The following is a 12500-nucleotide window of genomic DNA, read 5'->3' on the forward strand; positions in this document are numbered from 1 at the left end:
CTCCTAAGGAATTGCAGTTCAAAATGTAAAGCGCCATAATCAAATACCTATCACTGGGTGGTTTGTCTGTTGCTCTACCGATTCTACTACCCATTGCTCATTTTTGTCATAACAATAATAATGATTTTTTTTTATTTGCCATCAGGGCAACAGATGAGGGGTGGGGGAAATACAAAGACAGGCATAAGGGATTCAGGTTTACATAGAAACGGTATCATAAAAGAACAGGAAATGTAAACACAAGAGAATTCCTCAGTATTAAGGCCCTCCTGATACAAGAGGGCCTGTAGGGCCAGTTGAGGAACCCCACCAGCCAAGCTCTCTAGGAACCCCTAGGGCAAATTGCTCTCTGCTTTACTCTTTTACTCTTTTGCTTGTTTCAGTCATTTGACTGCGGCCATGCTGGAGCACCGCCTTTATAGTCGAGTAAATTGACCCCAGGACTTATCCTTTTGAAGCCTAGTACTTATTCTATTGGTCTCTTTTTGCCGAACCGCTAGGTTACAGGGACGTAAACACACCAGCATCGGTTGTCAAGCGGTGTTGGGGGGGACAAACACAGACATATATATATATATATATATATATATACATACAAACATACATATATACGATGGGCTTCTTTCAGTTTCCGTCTACCAAATCCACTCACAAGGCTTTGGTAGCCCGAGACTATAGTAGAAGAAACTTGCCCAAGGTGCCACGCAGTGGGACTGAACCCGGAACCATGTGGTTGGTAAACAAGCTACTTACCACACAGCCACTCCTGTGCCTATGATGATGATGATGATCATAATAATAATAATAATAATAATAATAATCCTTTCTATTATAGGCACAAGGCCTGAAATTTGCTGGTGGGGAGGGCAATAGTCAATTAGATTGACCCCAATACTCAACTAGTACTTAATTTATCAACCCCGAAAGGATTAGAGGTAAAGTCGACCTCGGCTGAATTTGAACTCAGAACGTAAGCGACAGGCGAAATTCTGCTAAGCACTTCGCCTGACATGCTAATGGTTCTGCCAGCTCGCTGCCTTAACCCATTACCTCCCATAATTCTGTTAACTGGAATTTTTTATTATGAAACTTTGATTTCTAGCATAAAACAGCCTTAGAAACACGCTGGAATGATCAAAATAACATTTCAAAATAACATTTTAAATAGAAATAAGCGAGATATTGGGTGAAAAATTAGCAAACCTCATTTGAATATCAGAGGAATATACCTAGTAGATGTGGAGGCGCAATGGCCCAGTGGTTAGGGCAGCGGACTCGCGGTCATAGGATCGCAGTTTCGATTCCCAGACCGGGCGTTGTGAGTGTTTATTGAGCGAAAACACCTAAAGCTCCACGAGGCTCCGGCAGGGGATGGTGGTGGCGAACCCTGCTGTACTCTTCCACCACAACTTTCTCTCACTCTTACTTCCTGTTTCTGTTGTGCCTGTAATTCAAAGGGTCAGCCTTGTCACACACTCTGTGTCACGCTGAATATCCCCCGAGAACTACGTTAAAGGTACACATGTCTGTGGAGTGCTCAGCCACTTGCACGTTAATTTCACGAGCAGGCTGTTTCCGTTGATCGGATCAACTGGAACCCTTGACGTCGTAAGCGACGGAGTGCCAACACATACCTAGTAGATATAGCAAAAAGGTTAGATATGTGTAAATATTGACAGATAATTACGAAATTTGTAATTTTTAAGTGATCTCATATGAGATCACTGGTAGGTAATGGGTTAATAATAATAATTTATAGTGTAAAAATGATTGCTTCTACATTTTTTAGTCTTAAGCCTCCATTGTAAGGGAGAAATGTACTTAAGATTTATTACCTTCAATTCACCATTATTGTCAAAACAGCCAATGCTGGTTCAATCTTGGATAGCTTCAAAAACAATAATTTTCTTCATTTTACCTTTGACGTTTATATTTGGTCTCTTGTGAAAATAATGTAATATTTAATTACTGGAAATGTTTTTTGCTAATTGTACTAATTAATTTGAATCTTAACGCATTTTTTTTTTGTTTTGCACTTGTTTGTTTTTCATTTCTCATCTAACTTTTAACAGCGCAAATGTTTCCAGTTTTTCGACCCTAATTCAGAGGTTCTCAAACCATTTTTTTATCTATGGACCCCTTTGATTACTATTTTATTCTGGTGGACCCCTCATAGCCATTCAATGTTTAAAAACTAGTTTTATAGAATCTTCTTTCAAAATTCCTATTTTGTTTTTCACACATTAACTTGTGTAGGTTGAACTATGGGAAACATGATACTAATAAATACATCTAAAGTAAAATTTCCATCACAACTCATCCCCCAAAGCACTCACCTAGTAATTATTCTACCCTTACCACCCTGATCAAAGTTCGTCACATCAACTGACCTTTTTCTTCTCTTTTTTTTCTCTCCTCTCAACAGATGGCTACCAACCCAAAGCCGTCTGGTCTAAAGATACCTTCCAAAATTGCAAAACCATCAGGACTTCCACACCCCAAATCGGGGATTCCACCTCCAGCTGCCAAACGTCAAAGTAAGTCCATTTTTTTCTCTTATTTTTCTCTCTCTCTCCCATTTTTGTTTTTTTTCTTCTATTTCTTCTTCTTCATCTCACCTCCTAGGTTTTTTTCTTATCCCCCTGCCTTTTAACTCTGTTATTTTATTCCTTTGATTTTATGTTTCACCACCCTTCTCCAACCCTTCTAATTAGCTTATATGTATCTTACTTTACTATCCGGACTTTCTCTTATTGTTTCTTAGATTACCCTCCCCACCGATTTGACTTTTATTATTTTTGTATTGATATCTGTGTATTTTTCTTCTTAGTATTTTATATTGTTTTAACCGCCAACTTCTTCCCTCTTTGGACACTCTCCTTCTAGCTCATATAAGCTAGGATTGTTTATTTAGTATTCACTCTACCCTGAATTGTGGCACAATATGGACAGATTTCGGAGTACCGATGAACTTTTATGTAAATATATCAATTTAAAGATTCTACGAGGTATAATACAATGGACAGTACAAAGTGGAATCTCACCTTTTATCTCTCATGTTTCTCCCTCTTTTAATTTCTTCTTTGTGATATAATTCTTGGGAAAGAATATATTTGCGGCTGAAGATAGCTTTATACTATCAATTATATACCAATAATGATGCAATAACTATAAAGCTTGAAACATGTGAACCGCGGAATCCTTTGTGTTTTGTTTTTATTTTTACGTTTTTAATTTATATATATATATATATATATATATATATATATATATATATATATATTTATATATATATATATATATATACATATATATATATATACGACGGGCTTCTTTCAGTTTCCGTCTACCAAATCCACTCACAAGGTTTTGATCGGTCTGAGGCTATCGTAGAAGACACTTGCCCAAGGTGCCACGCAGTAGAAATGAACCCGGAACTATGTGGTCGGTAAGCAAGCTACTTACCACACAGCCATATATATATGTATATATATATATATATATATATATATATATATATATATATATATATACACACACACACATATATATATATATATATATATATATATACACACACACACATATATATATATATATATATATATACACACATATATATATATATATATATATATATATATATATATATACACACATATATATATATATATATATATATATATATATATATACACACATATATATATATATATATATATATATATATATATACACACATATATATATATATATATATATATATATATACACACACATATATATATATATATATATATATATATATATATATACACACATATATATATATATATATATATATATATATATATATATATACACACATATATATATATATATATATATATATATATATATACATACACACATATATACATACACACATATATACATACCCACATATATATATCTACTGGCTACCACTCCTATCCGACCAGTCTCTCTCTCCTCCCCACCTCCTCTTCCATCCCACTCTTCACCACTACAAATATGTCCTTGTTCTCCTCTAATCTTTGCTTCAACAGACATGGTGTCATTGGGATGGTGAGTTCACTTCACACTGAGGGCATTGTATTCTCTCTCTCTGGGACACAGTAAAGATCTTTGCCTTCCTTTCACTGACCTCACTGGTTCACTTTGCAGTGTGGCCCTTTTACAGCTTCAGGGGGCCCCACAATAATGTATTTATGATGTTTACATTGGTCTCAAGAAGTGAGTGAGTTAGGGACACCAAAGTAATGTTTACCTTTCTCTGTGTGATAGTTGGTTCACGTCACACTTTAGACAGTGTATTCTCCCTGGGGCCTGGCTGTAATGTTTATCTTTCTCTCAGTGTGAGCCTGAAACCACGTGGTCGGAAAGGAAACTTCTGAACCACACAGCCATGCCATGTTTCCAAATAACTGGGTCTTTGAATATGTAGGTCCTGAAATGAATTGGTCCCTAAATAGATTTCTAAATTAGTCCCTATAAGAATAGTTGTCTAAATGAACTGGTCCCTAAAATAGGTGTTTAAATAGCTGGGTCCTTTGCATAAACGGGGCTCTACATAAATTGCTCCCTGAATAAATAGGTCCCCTAAATAGGAACCAATGACTGTGTGTGTGTGTGTGTGCGCACAGATGCTGTGAACTAGACAACCAAGGGGGAGCTTTTAATGACTATAAAAGGAAGTCAGCTGGGACCTGGGAGAAGGGGGTGGGTGGGAGTGATGTTGTGGTGGGGGTAGGTGTTAGCAGTGTATCATTGTGGTGGTGGAGGCAGTCATGTTGACAGTAGGGTGGTGGTGGAGGTATAGGTGTTGACGATAGGGATGGTGGTGGTGGTGGTGTTGGCAGTGGGGTGATGTGTGTGGTAGTGATGAAGATGATGATGGTGGTGGAGATGTTGGCATTGTTGATGATGGTGACGGTGTGGTGGTGATGATGGTGGTGGTGGTGTGGTGGAGATGTTGGTATTGATGTTGATGTTGATGGTGGGGGGGGGTGATGTTGGCAATAATGATTCCAGTGGTGGTGGCAATTTGTGATGATAGGGGTGGTGTAGATGTTTCTGTCGATGATGGTGATGCTGGTAGCAATGACGTCCTGGTGGTGGTGGTGGTAGTGGAGATCTTGCTAATGGTAGTGGTGGTAGTGAGAGTCGTGGTGGTGATGGAGTTGGTGGCAATAATGATGGTGATGGTGGTGGAGGTGGTGATGTTGGCGATGGTGGAGGTGGTGGTGGTGGTGGTAGCAATAATGATAGTGGTGGAGGTGGTGATGATGATGATGATGATGGTGGTGGTGGTGGTGGTGGTAGAGGTGGTGGTAATAATGATGGTGGTAGTGGAGACGGTGATGTTGGCATTGATGCTGATGATGATGATGGTGGTGGTGGTGGGCAGTGCAGGTGCCTCTATCGATGACCATGTTCTTGGTTGCAATGACAGTGTTGGATGGTGTGCGGTAGCGATGCACAGTTACGGAATTGTTCACATTGAGCGATGGCGGAAGCTGCAGCAGGCGTGATGGTGGCGCCACTGGTTATTGCCAATAAGGGTGAAAGTGTAGAGATGTAGCTGTTTGTGTTGATAGGGGTGGCAAGGGTATTTAGTGGTGGGTGTTTGGGTGCTGGTGTCACTTTCAAGCGTTTTAGCATTATGGGTTTAACAGAAGAACCCTTTCTCCCTGCGCTCATCACCCCCTTCCCCCCAAACCCCTGCCGCGAACATCTGGCTCACCCCTACCCTACCCCTCGACCATAAGGGTAAAGATGTTGAATTCTTCTTCTTCCTGACGCATACAGCATATGTACACGTATCTTGTTGTATAAGTGATAGGGAGAATATCTCTGCTTACATCTCACTCGCACACATACACACCTTCACAGACACACACACACACACACATCAAACACACTCACATACACACACACGCACACTCATGCACAAACACCCTCATGCACACACACACACACACAATTACCCTCACACATATACACCTTCGCACACATACACACCCTCGCACACATACACCCTCGCACACACATACACCTTCGCACATATACACCTTCGCACACACACACACGTCCTCACACACATACACCCTCACACACACACATACTCACACATACACCATCACTCATACACACACACACCCTCTCACACACACACACACACCTCTCACCACCACCCCACACGTGTATCTGGCTTCACACCTTTCTCAAATTTTTGTTGTTTTGTTTAACCTCATGTAAAACCTAATGGAGTGAATATACAATTGAAAACATTTCAGCTTTGGGTTACATTATACAACATGACATCTCTTTAAGACAGTAGGAGACGTCTACATGGTAGAAACAGCACCCAGATCCCCCTCAAATCACACCCTCCTGGTCTTTTTTTTTTTTTTAATTATTATGAACTGGACTATCAGGTGGAATAGGGATATTAATCCTTTCGCATTCAGATTAAGCTTTGGGATTTAAACCAACCATATCCAGCCAAAGTATTTTACCTTTTTCTTTCTTTTTTTTTTGTTCAAACTGGCCAGATCTGGCCTCTCACACCAACCCTACAATGTCATTCTGAAAATTAACGTTTTCTTCATCAAAATGTCATAGCTACAAGATAATATATAAGATATAGGGTGTAGCTTGAGGGAGATTTGGCTGCTATTTCTAACTGGACCAGCTACCATGTAGAGGTCTCCCTTGTTGCTTCATACATAAATATGTGTGTGTGTGTGTATATATATATATCTGGTAAGTAGCTTGCTTACGAACCACATGGTTCCAGGTTCAGTCCCACTGCGTGGCACCTTGGGCAAGTGTCTTCTATAGCCTCAGGCCAACCCAATCCTTGTGAGTGGATTTAGTAGACGGAAATTGTAACTTAGCAGTTTGATGAAAGTGATCGATGAAATATGTACCAGGCTTTAAAAAAAATGTACTTTCAACCATAAATTCTTCAGGGTGGTACCCCCAGCATGGGCGCAATCCAATGACTGAAACAAAAAAAGGATAGACAAAGATCCATGTTGCACATCCAGACATACACACTGTTGGTGCACCTATCGCTACCGCACTTCTTTTTCTACTGCGGCTGGTTGCAGTGTAGCAACGGTGATGATGTGTATGTGTGGTGGGGTGCAGTGGTAGTGGAGTGTATTGTCTTGTATGGGAGCAGGGTGGTGGTGATGAGGGGTGTTCTTAGCTAATTTGTATTTTTGATGGCATTTTCCAGCCGGCTGGTAACTGGTTGTTTGCAGTGAAGGTAGCAGTGTGACATGGGGGGGGGGGGAGATGGTAGGGGGACGGACAGACAGACAGACAGACAGAGACTGACAGACTGTTAGATAGAATGGAGGGAGAGAGTGAGAGAGAGAGAGAGAGAGAGAGGTGACAGTCGTTGGGGGGTAGAGAAAGAGAGGGAGATAGACTGACATAGAATGGCGGTTGAAAGAGGGAAAGGGTGAGAGAAGTAGATAGGCAGAGAGAGGTGGGGGTAAGGAGTGCTAAAGTTACTTTGTAAATGTGGAAGTTAGTTGTTTGTGTGTTTTGTTTAGCGAAAAGATTTAACATTTATGAATATATATATATATATATATATGTATATTTGTATGTATGTATATATATATATATATATATATATATATATATATATATATATATGTATATTTGTATGTATATATATATATATATATATGTATGTATATATATATATATATATATATATATGTATATTTGTATGTATATATATATATATATATATATATATATATATATATGTATATTTGTATGTATATATATATATATATATATATATGTATATTTGTATGTATATATATATATATATATATATGTATATTTGTATGTATATATATATGTATATTTGTATATTTGTATGTATATATATATATATATATATATATATATATGTATATATATGTATATAAATGATAGTTTTAACATACATATATACATACACACAAACATAGAGAGAGAAAGAGCAAGCATTTATTGTACGTAAAATCCTTTTGTGTGTGCGTATGTATGTGTGTGTATATATATATATATATATATATATATATATATATAGTGTGTATATATGTATATAATATATATATATATATATATATATATATATATATATATATATATATATATATATATATAGTGTATGTATATATAGGTGTATATATAGTTAGTGTATGTATATATATATATATATATATATATATATATATATATATATATATATGTATAAGTGTAATAAGGGCAGCTACATGGTAGTGCCACATGCTAGAAGAAGCTGTCAAATGACTCTAAAACTGCCTTATTTATCACATTGACACGAGCTGAAAGCGAGGGAAATGAACAATGATTTTATCCTTGATTATAACACACACACACACACACACACACACACACACACACACAATGGTGCCACAGCATGGCCACAGCTCTGCAGCTGAAACTAGTTAAAGAATTAAAGAGTTTATGTATGCATCTGTGTGTGTGTGTGTACACGAACCTATTTGTGTGTGTGTGTGTATGTGTGTGTGTATGTATGTGTGTGTGTGTGTGTGTGCATGGATCTGAACCTATGTTATGTACATCCGTACATATGTCTCTGTGTGCATATATGTGTGTGTGTGTGTATGCATATAGCGCATATGTCAGTGTGTATGCATGTATATGTATGTGTATTTGTGTGTACGTGTGTCTACGTGTGCGTATGTGCATGTTAAAAAGTTGAACAGTGAAGGGAGTGGTGCTATTGTGGTGGTGGTGGTGGTAATGGTACTATTAGCAATAGAACTTGTAATTGTAATAGTAGTAGTAGTAGTAGTAGTAGTAGTAGTAGTAACAGCAGCAGAGCAATAACAGTAGAGACTGTGGTGGCGACAACGGTGGTAGCAGCAGCAGCAGCAGTGGTGGTGGTGGTGGTGGTGGCAGGCAAAGTTGTTTAGTAAGTGTTGAGTCACACAACAAACAAGAACACCACCACCGGCCCCTGAGCTTTTTCAAGTACTTAAAAGAGACTGGATTTTTACAGAGAGAGAGAGCAAAAAAAAAATCTCAGCTGTGACTTTAAAACGCCACCAACATCATGGACCCTAACGAGGTAGTGTTAACGACATTAAATTACTCTTACCGACATTAATTATTACCGTTATGTTTCATAGAAGAGTGGTTATTTTATTTTATTGGTGGTGGGGCGGGTTATAGTTTGTGGGTCACTTGTGGCCAGAGGTTATTTTTTTTTCTGGTTTAATATAGAAGTGGTTTATTTTATTGGGGTCTTTTATTCTTTACTTGTTTTGGTTTTTAGACTGTGGCCATGCTGGGGCAACGCTTCGAAGAATTTTTAGTTGAATGTATCGATCCCAGGACTCGAGTTTTCTTTTAAGCCTGGCACATTTTTTATCGGCTGTGTTTGCCAAACTGCTACATTACCAGGATCTAGATACACAAACACCAGTTGTCAAGCTCTGCATCTATATATATATACATGTGTGTATATATATATATATATATATATATATATATATATATGTATATGCACAGAGATTTACAATGGCCTTTCAATTTCCGTCTATCAATTCCACTCACAAGGTTTTGGTCGGCCCGTGGCTATAGTTGAAGACACTTGCCCAAAGTGCCACGCAGTGGGATTGAACCCAGAACCACGTGGTTGGGAAGCAAACTTTTTACTATACATCCACGCCTGTACCTGTGTGTATACATACGTACACATATACAGGGTGTCCACAAAGTCTGGGTACATAGAGTAAATTAAATCATGGCATAAACAATTAAATATAAGAAATAATAATTTCTTAAAGTATGTGTTAATCCCCATGTGGGTACATGGAGTAAATAAAATCATAACATAAACAATTAAATATAAGAAATAATAATTTCTTAAAGTATGTATTAATCCCCATGTACCCAGACTTTGTGGACACCCTGTATATATGCTTACACACACACACATATGGACACACAGACATTCATATATATTATATATAAGAGGTGCTTCTCTCAGTTTCCATCTACAAAATCCACTGACAAGACTTTGGTCTGCCCAAGGCTATAGAAGACACTTGCCCAAGGTGCCACGCAGTGGGACTGACCCCAGAACCATGTGGTTGGGAAACAAATTTTTACCACACACCATGCCTGTATCTGTCTGTGTGTATATATATATATATATATATATATATATATATATATATATAATAATATTATTAGGGACAAAATCCAAAATTACAGGTAAAAAACTCAATTAAAATCAATTTATAAAAAATTAAAATTAAATTGAGCCTTATAGATAAAGTATATATAAAATATATATAGTTTTAGGGAAAATAACCAATTTTCAAGAACTCATCGATGAAAATCCACTATCACATATAGAAAAATTAATAATTAAAAGCACAATAAATGAGTATAATATAAAGTAAAGTAAATATCATAAGATAAATATAATAAAAAGATTACACGTGTTTCATAACCAATTTTCAAATAGAAAAGAAATTTAAATCGATTAAAATCAATTGAAATTATCGAAAATAAGTTCTATTCAGAAATATAGCTACTCGTCAGATCGTAAGTAGAACAATAATTAGATATATATCTCAACCAACAATAAGTACCAAATGAATTAATATGAAATACTTATTATATAAAGATAGAAAAATTATTTAAAAAATATCATAATATCAACCATTCAATAATCATCCCTTCATCAATAATAATAACATGTATATTATATACAAAAAGCATCTTACATAAATTATCATTGTTTTAAATTATCATTGTTTTAAATACAAGTTGAACGAAGTTTAAGTTTAAAATAATAATGAAGATAAAATTAGTACATATTTAACCGGTGTAATAGTTAAAGCTATACTATTTAAAGCTAAAGACGTTTATTTAATTATGATTAAAGATCAATTGAATAATAGAAAAATACAAGATTATTTATTTCTACAAACGTATATATATATATATAAAATATATATATGTATATATATATATATATATATATACATATATATATATATATGTATATATGTATATATATATATGTATATATATAAAATATATATATGTATATATATATATATATATATATATATATATATATACATATATAAATTTATATAAATAAGGATAAGATCATTGTTTAAAATACTGATCCTATCAGGTGGGGCCAGCATGGGAATAAAAATCTCAAAAGGTAATAATTATTATTAAAATTATAATTAAGGGTGTCTAAGAGATACCACCATGCTTGAAATAGCAGCCAAAACTTGACTCTAAAACCACATTAAATGTTCATACAGCACCTTAATTATAATTTATATACACCCACACACACATATATACATGTGTGTGTGTATAGAGTGTTTGAAGTGGTGTACAGATATTGTATATTGAAAAAAGACGGAGGTAGTCAGAATTTTGGATAATTCTTTATTAGTGCTTACATTCATTTATCAAACTTGTCAAGACAAAATTAAAACCAGTATGGTTTTAATTTTGTCTTGACGAGTTCAATAAATGAACAAAAGCACTAATGAAGAGTTGTCCATAATTCTGACAGCCTCTATATGTGTGTGTGTGTGTGACAGGCTTCTTTCAGTTTCCGTCTACCTCATCTACTCACAAGTCTTCGATCGGCCTGAGGCTATCTATAGTGGAAGACACTTGCCTAAGGTGTCACACAGCAGGACTGAACAACAATATATCATCATCATCATCATCATCGTTTAACGTCCGCTTTCCATGCTAGCATGGGTTGGACGATTTGACTGAGGACTGGTGAAACCGGATGGCAACACCAGGCTCCAATCTAAGTTGGCAGAGTTTCTACAGCTGGATGCCCTTCCTAACGCCAACCACTCAGAGAGTGTAGTGGGTGCTTTTACGTGTCACCCGCACGAAAACGGCCACACTCGAAATGGTGTCTTTTATGTGCCACCCGCACAAGCCAGTCCAGGGGCACTGGCAACGATCTCGCTCGAAAATCCTATGGGAGCCAGTCAGGCGGTACTGGCAACGGCCACGCTCAAAATGGTGCATCTCATGTGCCACCCGCACAAGAGCCTGTCCAGGGGCACTGGCAACGATCTTACTTGGCTAGCCGGGTCTTCTCACGCACAGCACATTTCCTTATTTGAAATTGTATATTTATCAGAGGCATGCTTCGATTCTTCTAAAATTCGTTAAAAATAAATGAAAAGGATGCATACACATGTACATGGTGAGCAAGACCAATAATGCTAATAAAGAATTCTAAGATAATGTAAAATGCCAATTGTTTTGGTGTGTGACTTTTGGCCCACCCTGTGTGTGTGCTCGCATTCGTGCATGTGTGAGAGAGTGTGTCTGTGGTGGTGGTGGTGGTTTTTTTTAGATATTTCTAAAATGCAACAAAGTATTTTGGTGCAAAAGTGTCTACTACA

At 36.6% G+C, this 12500-nt stretch overlaps 1 protein-coding gene across 8 annotated transcripts in view; it reads left to right on the top strand.

Moving 5' to 3' along the window:
* LOC106882501 (CAP-Gly domain-containing linker protein 1) overlaps window positions 1-12500 on the top strand; it is a 112589-nt gene that overhangs the window by 49744 nt on the left and 50345 nt on the right. For 5 of the 8 annotated variants that reach the window (XM_089346350.1, XM_089346348.1, XM_089346346.1 and 2 more), the window contains exon 2: window positions 2426-2537. In XM_089346350.1, coding sequence (XP_089202476.1) covers window positions 2426-2537 — 112 coding nt within the window. Of the gene's footprint in view, window positions 1-2425; window positions 2538-8885; window positions 9152-12500 lie in introns of those variants that run through there. The other 3 variants (XM_089346352.1, XM_089346353.1, XM_089346351.1) reach the window with 3 other exon arrangements.

The sequence above is a fragment of the Octopus bimaculoides genome, chromosome 30, assembly GCF_046866305.1.
Source record: "Octopus bimaculoides isolate indiv1 chromosome 30, ASM4686630v1, whole genome shotgun sequence".
Lineage (NCBI taxonomy): Eukaryota > Metazoa > Mollusca > Cephalopoda > Octopoda > Octopodidae > Octopus > Octopus bimaculoides.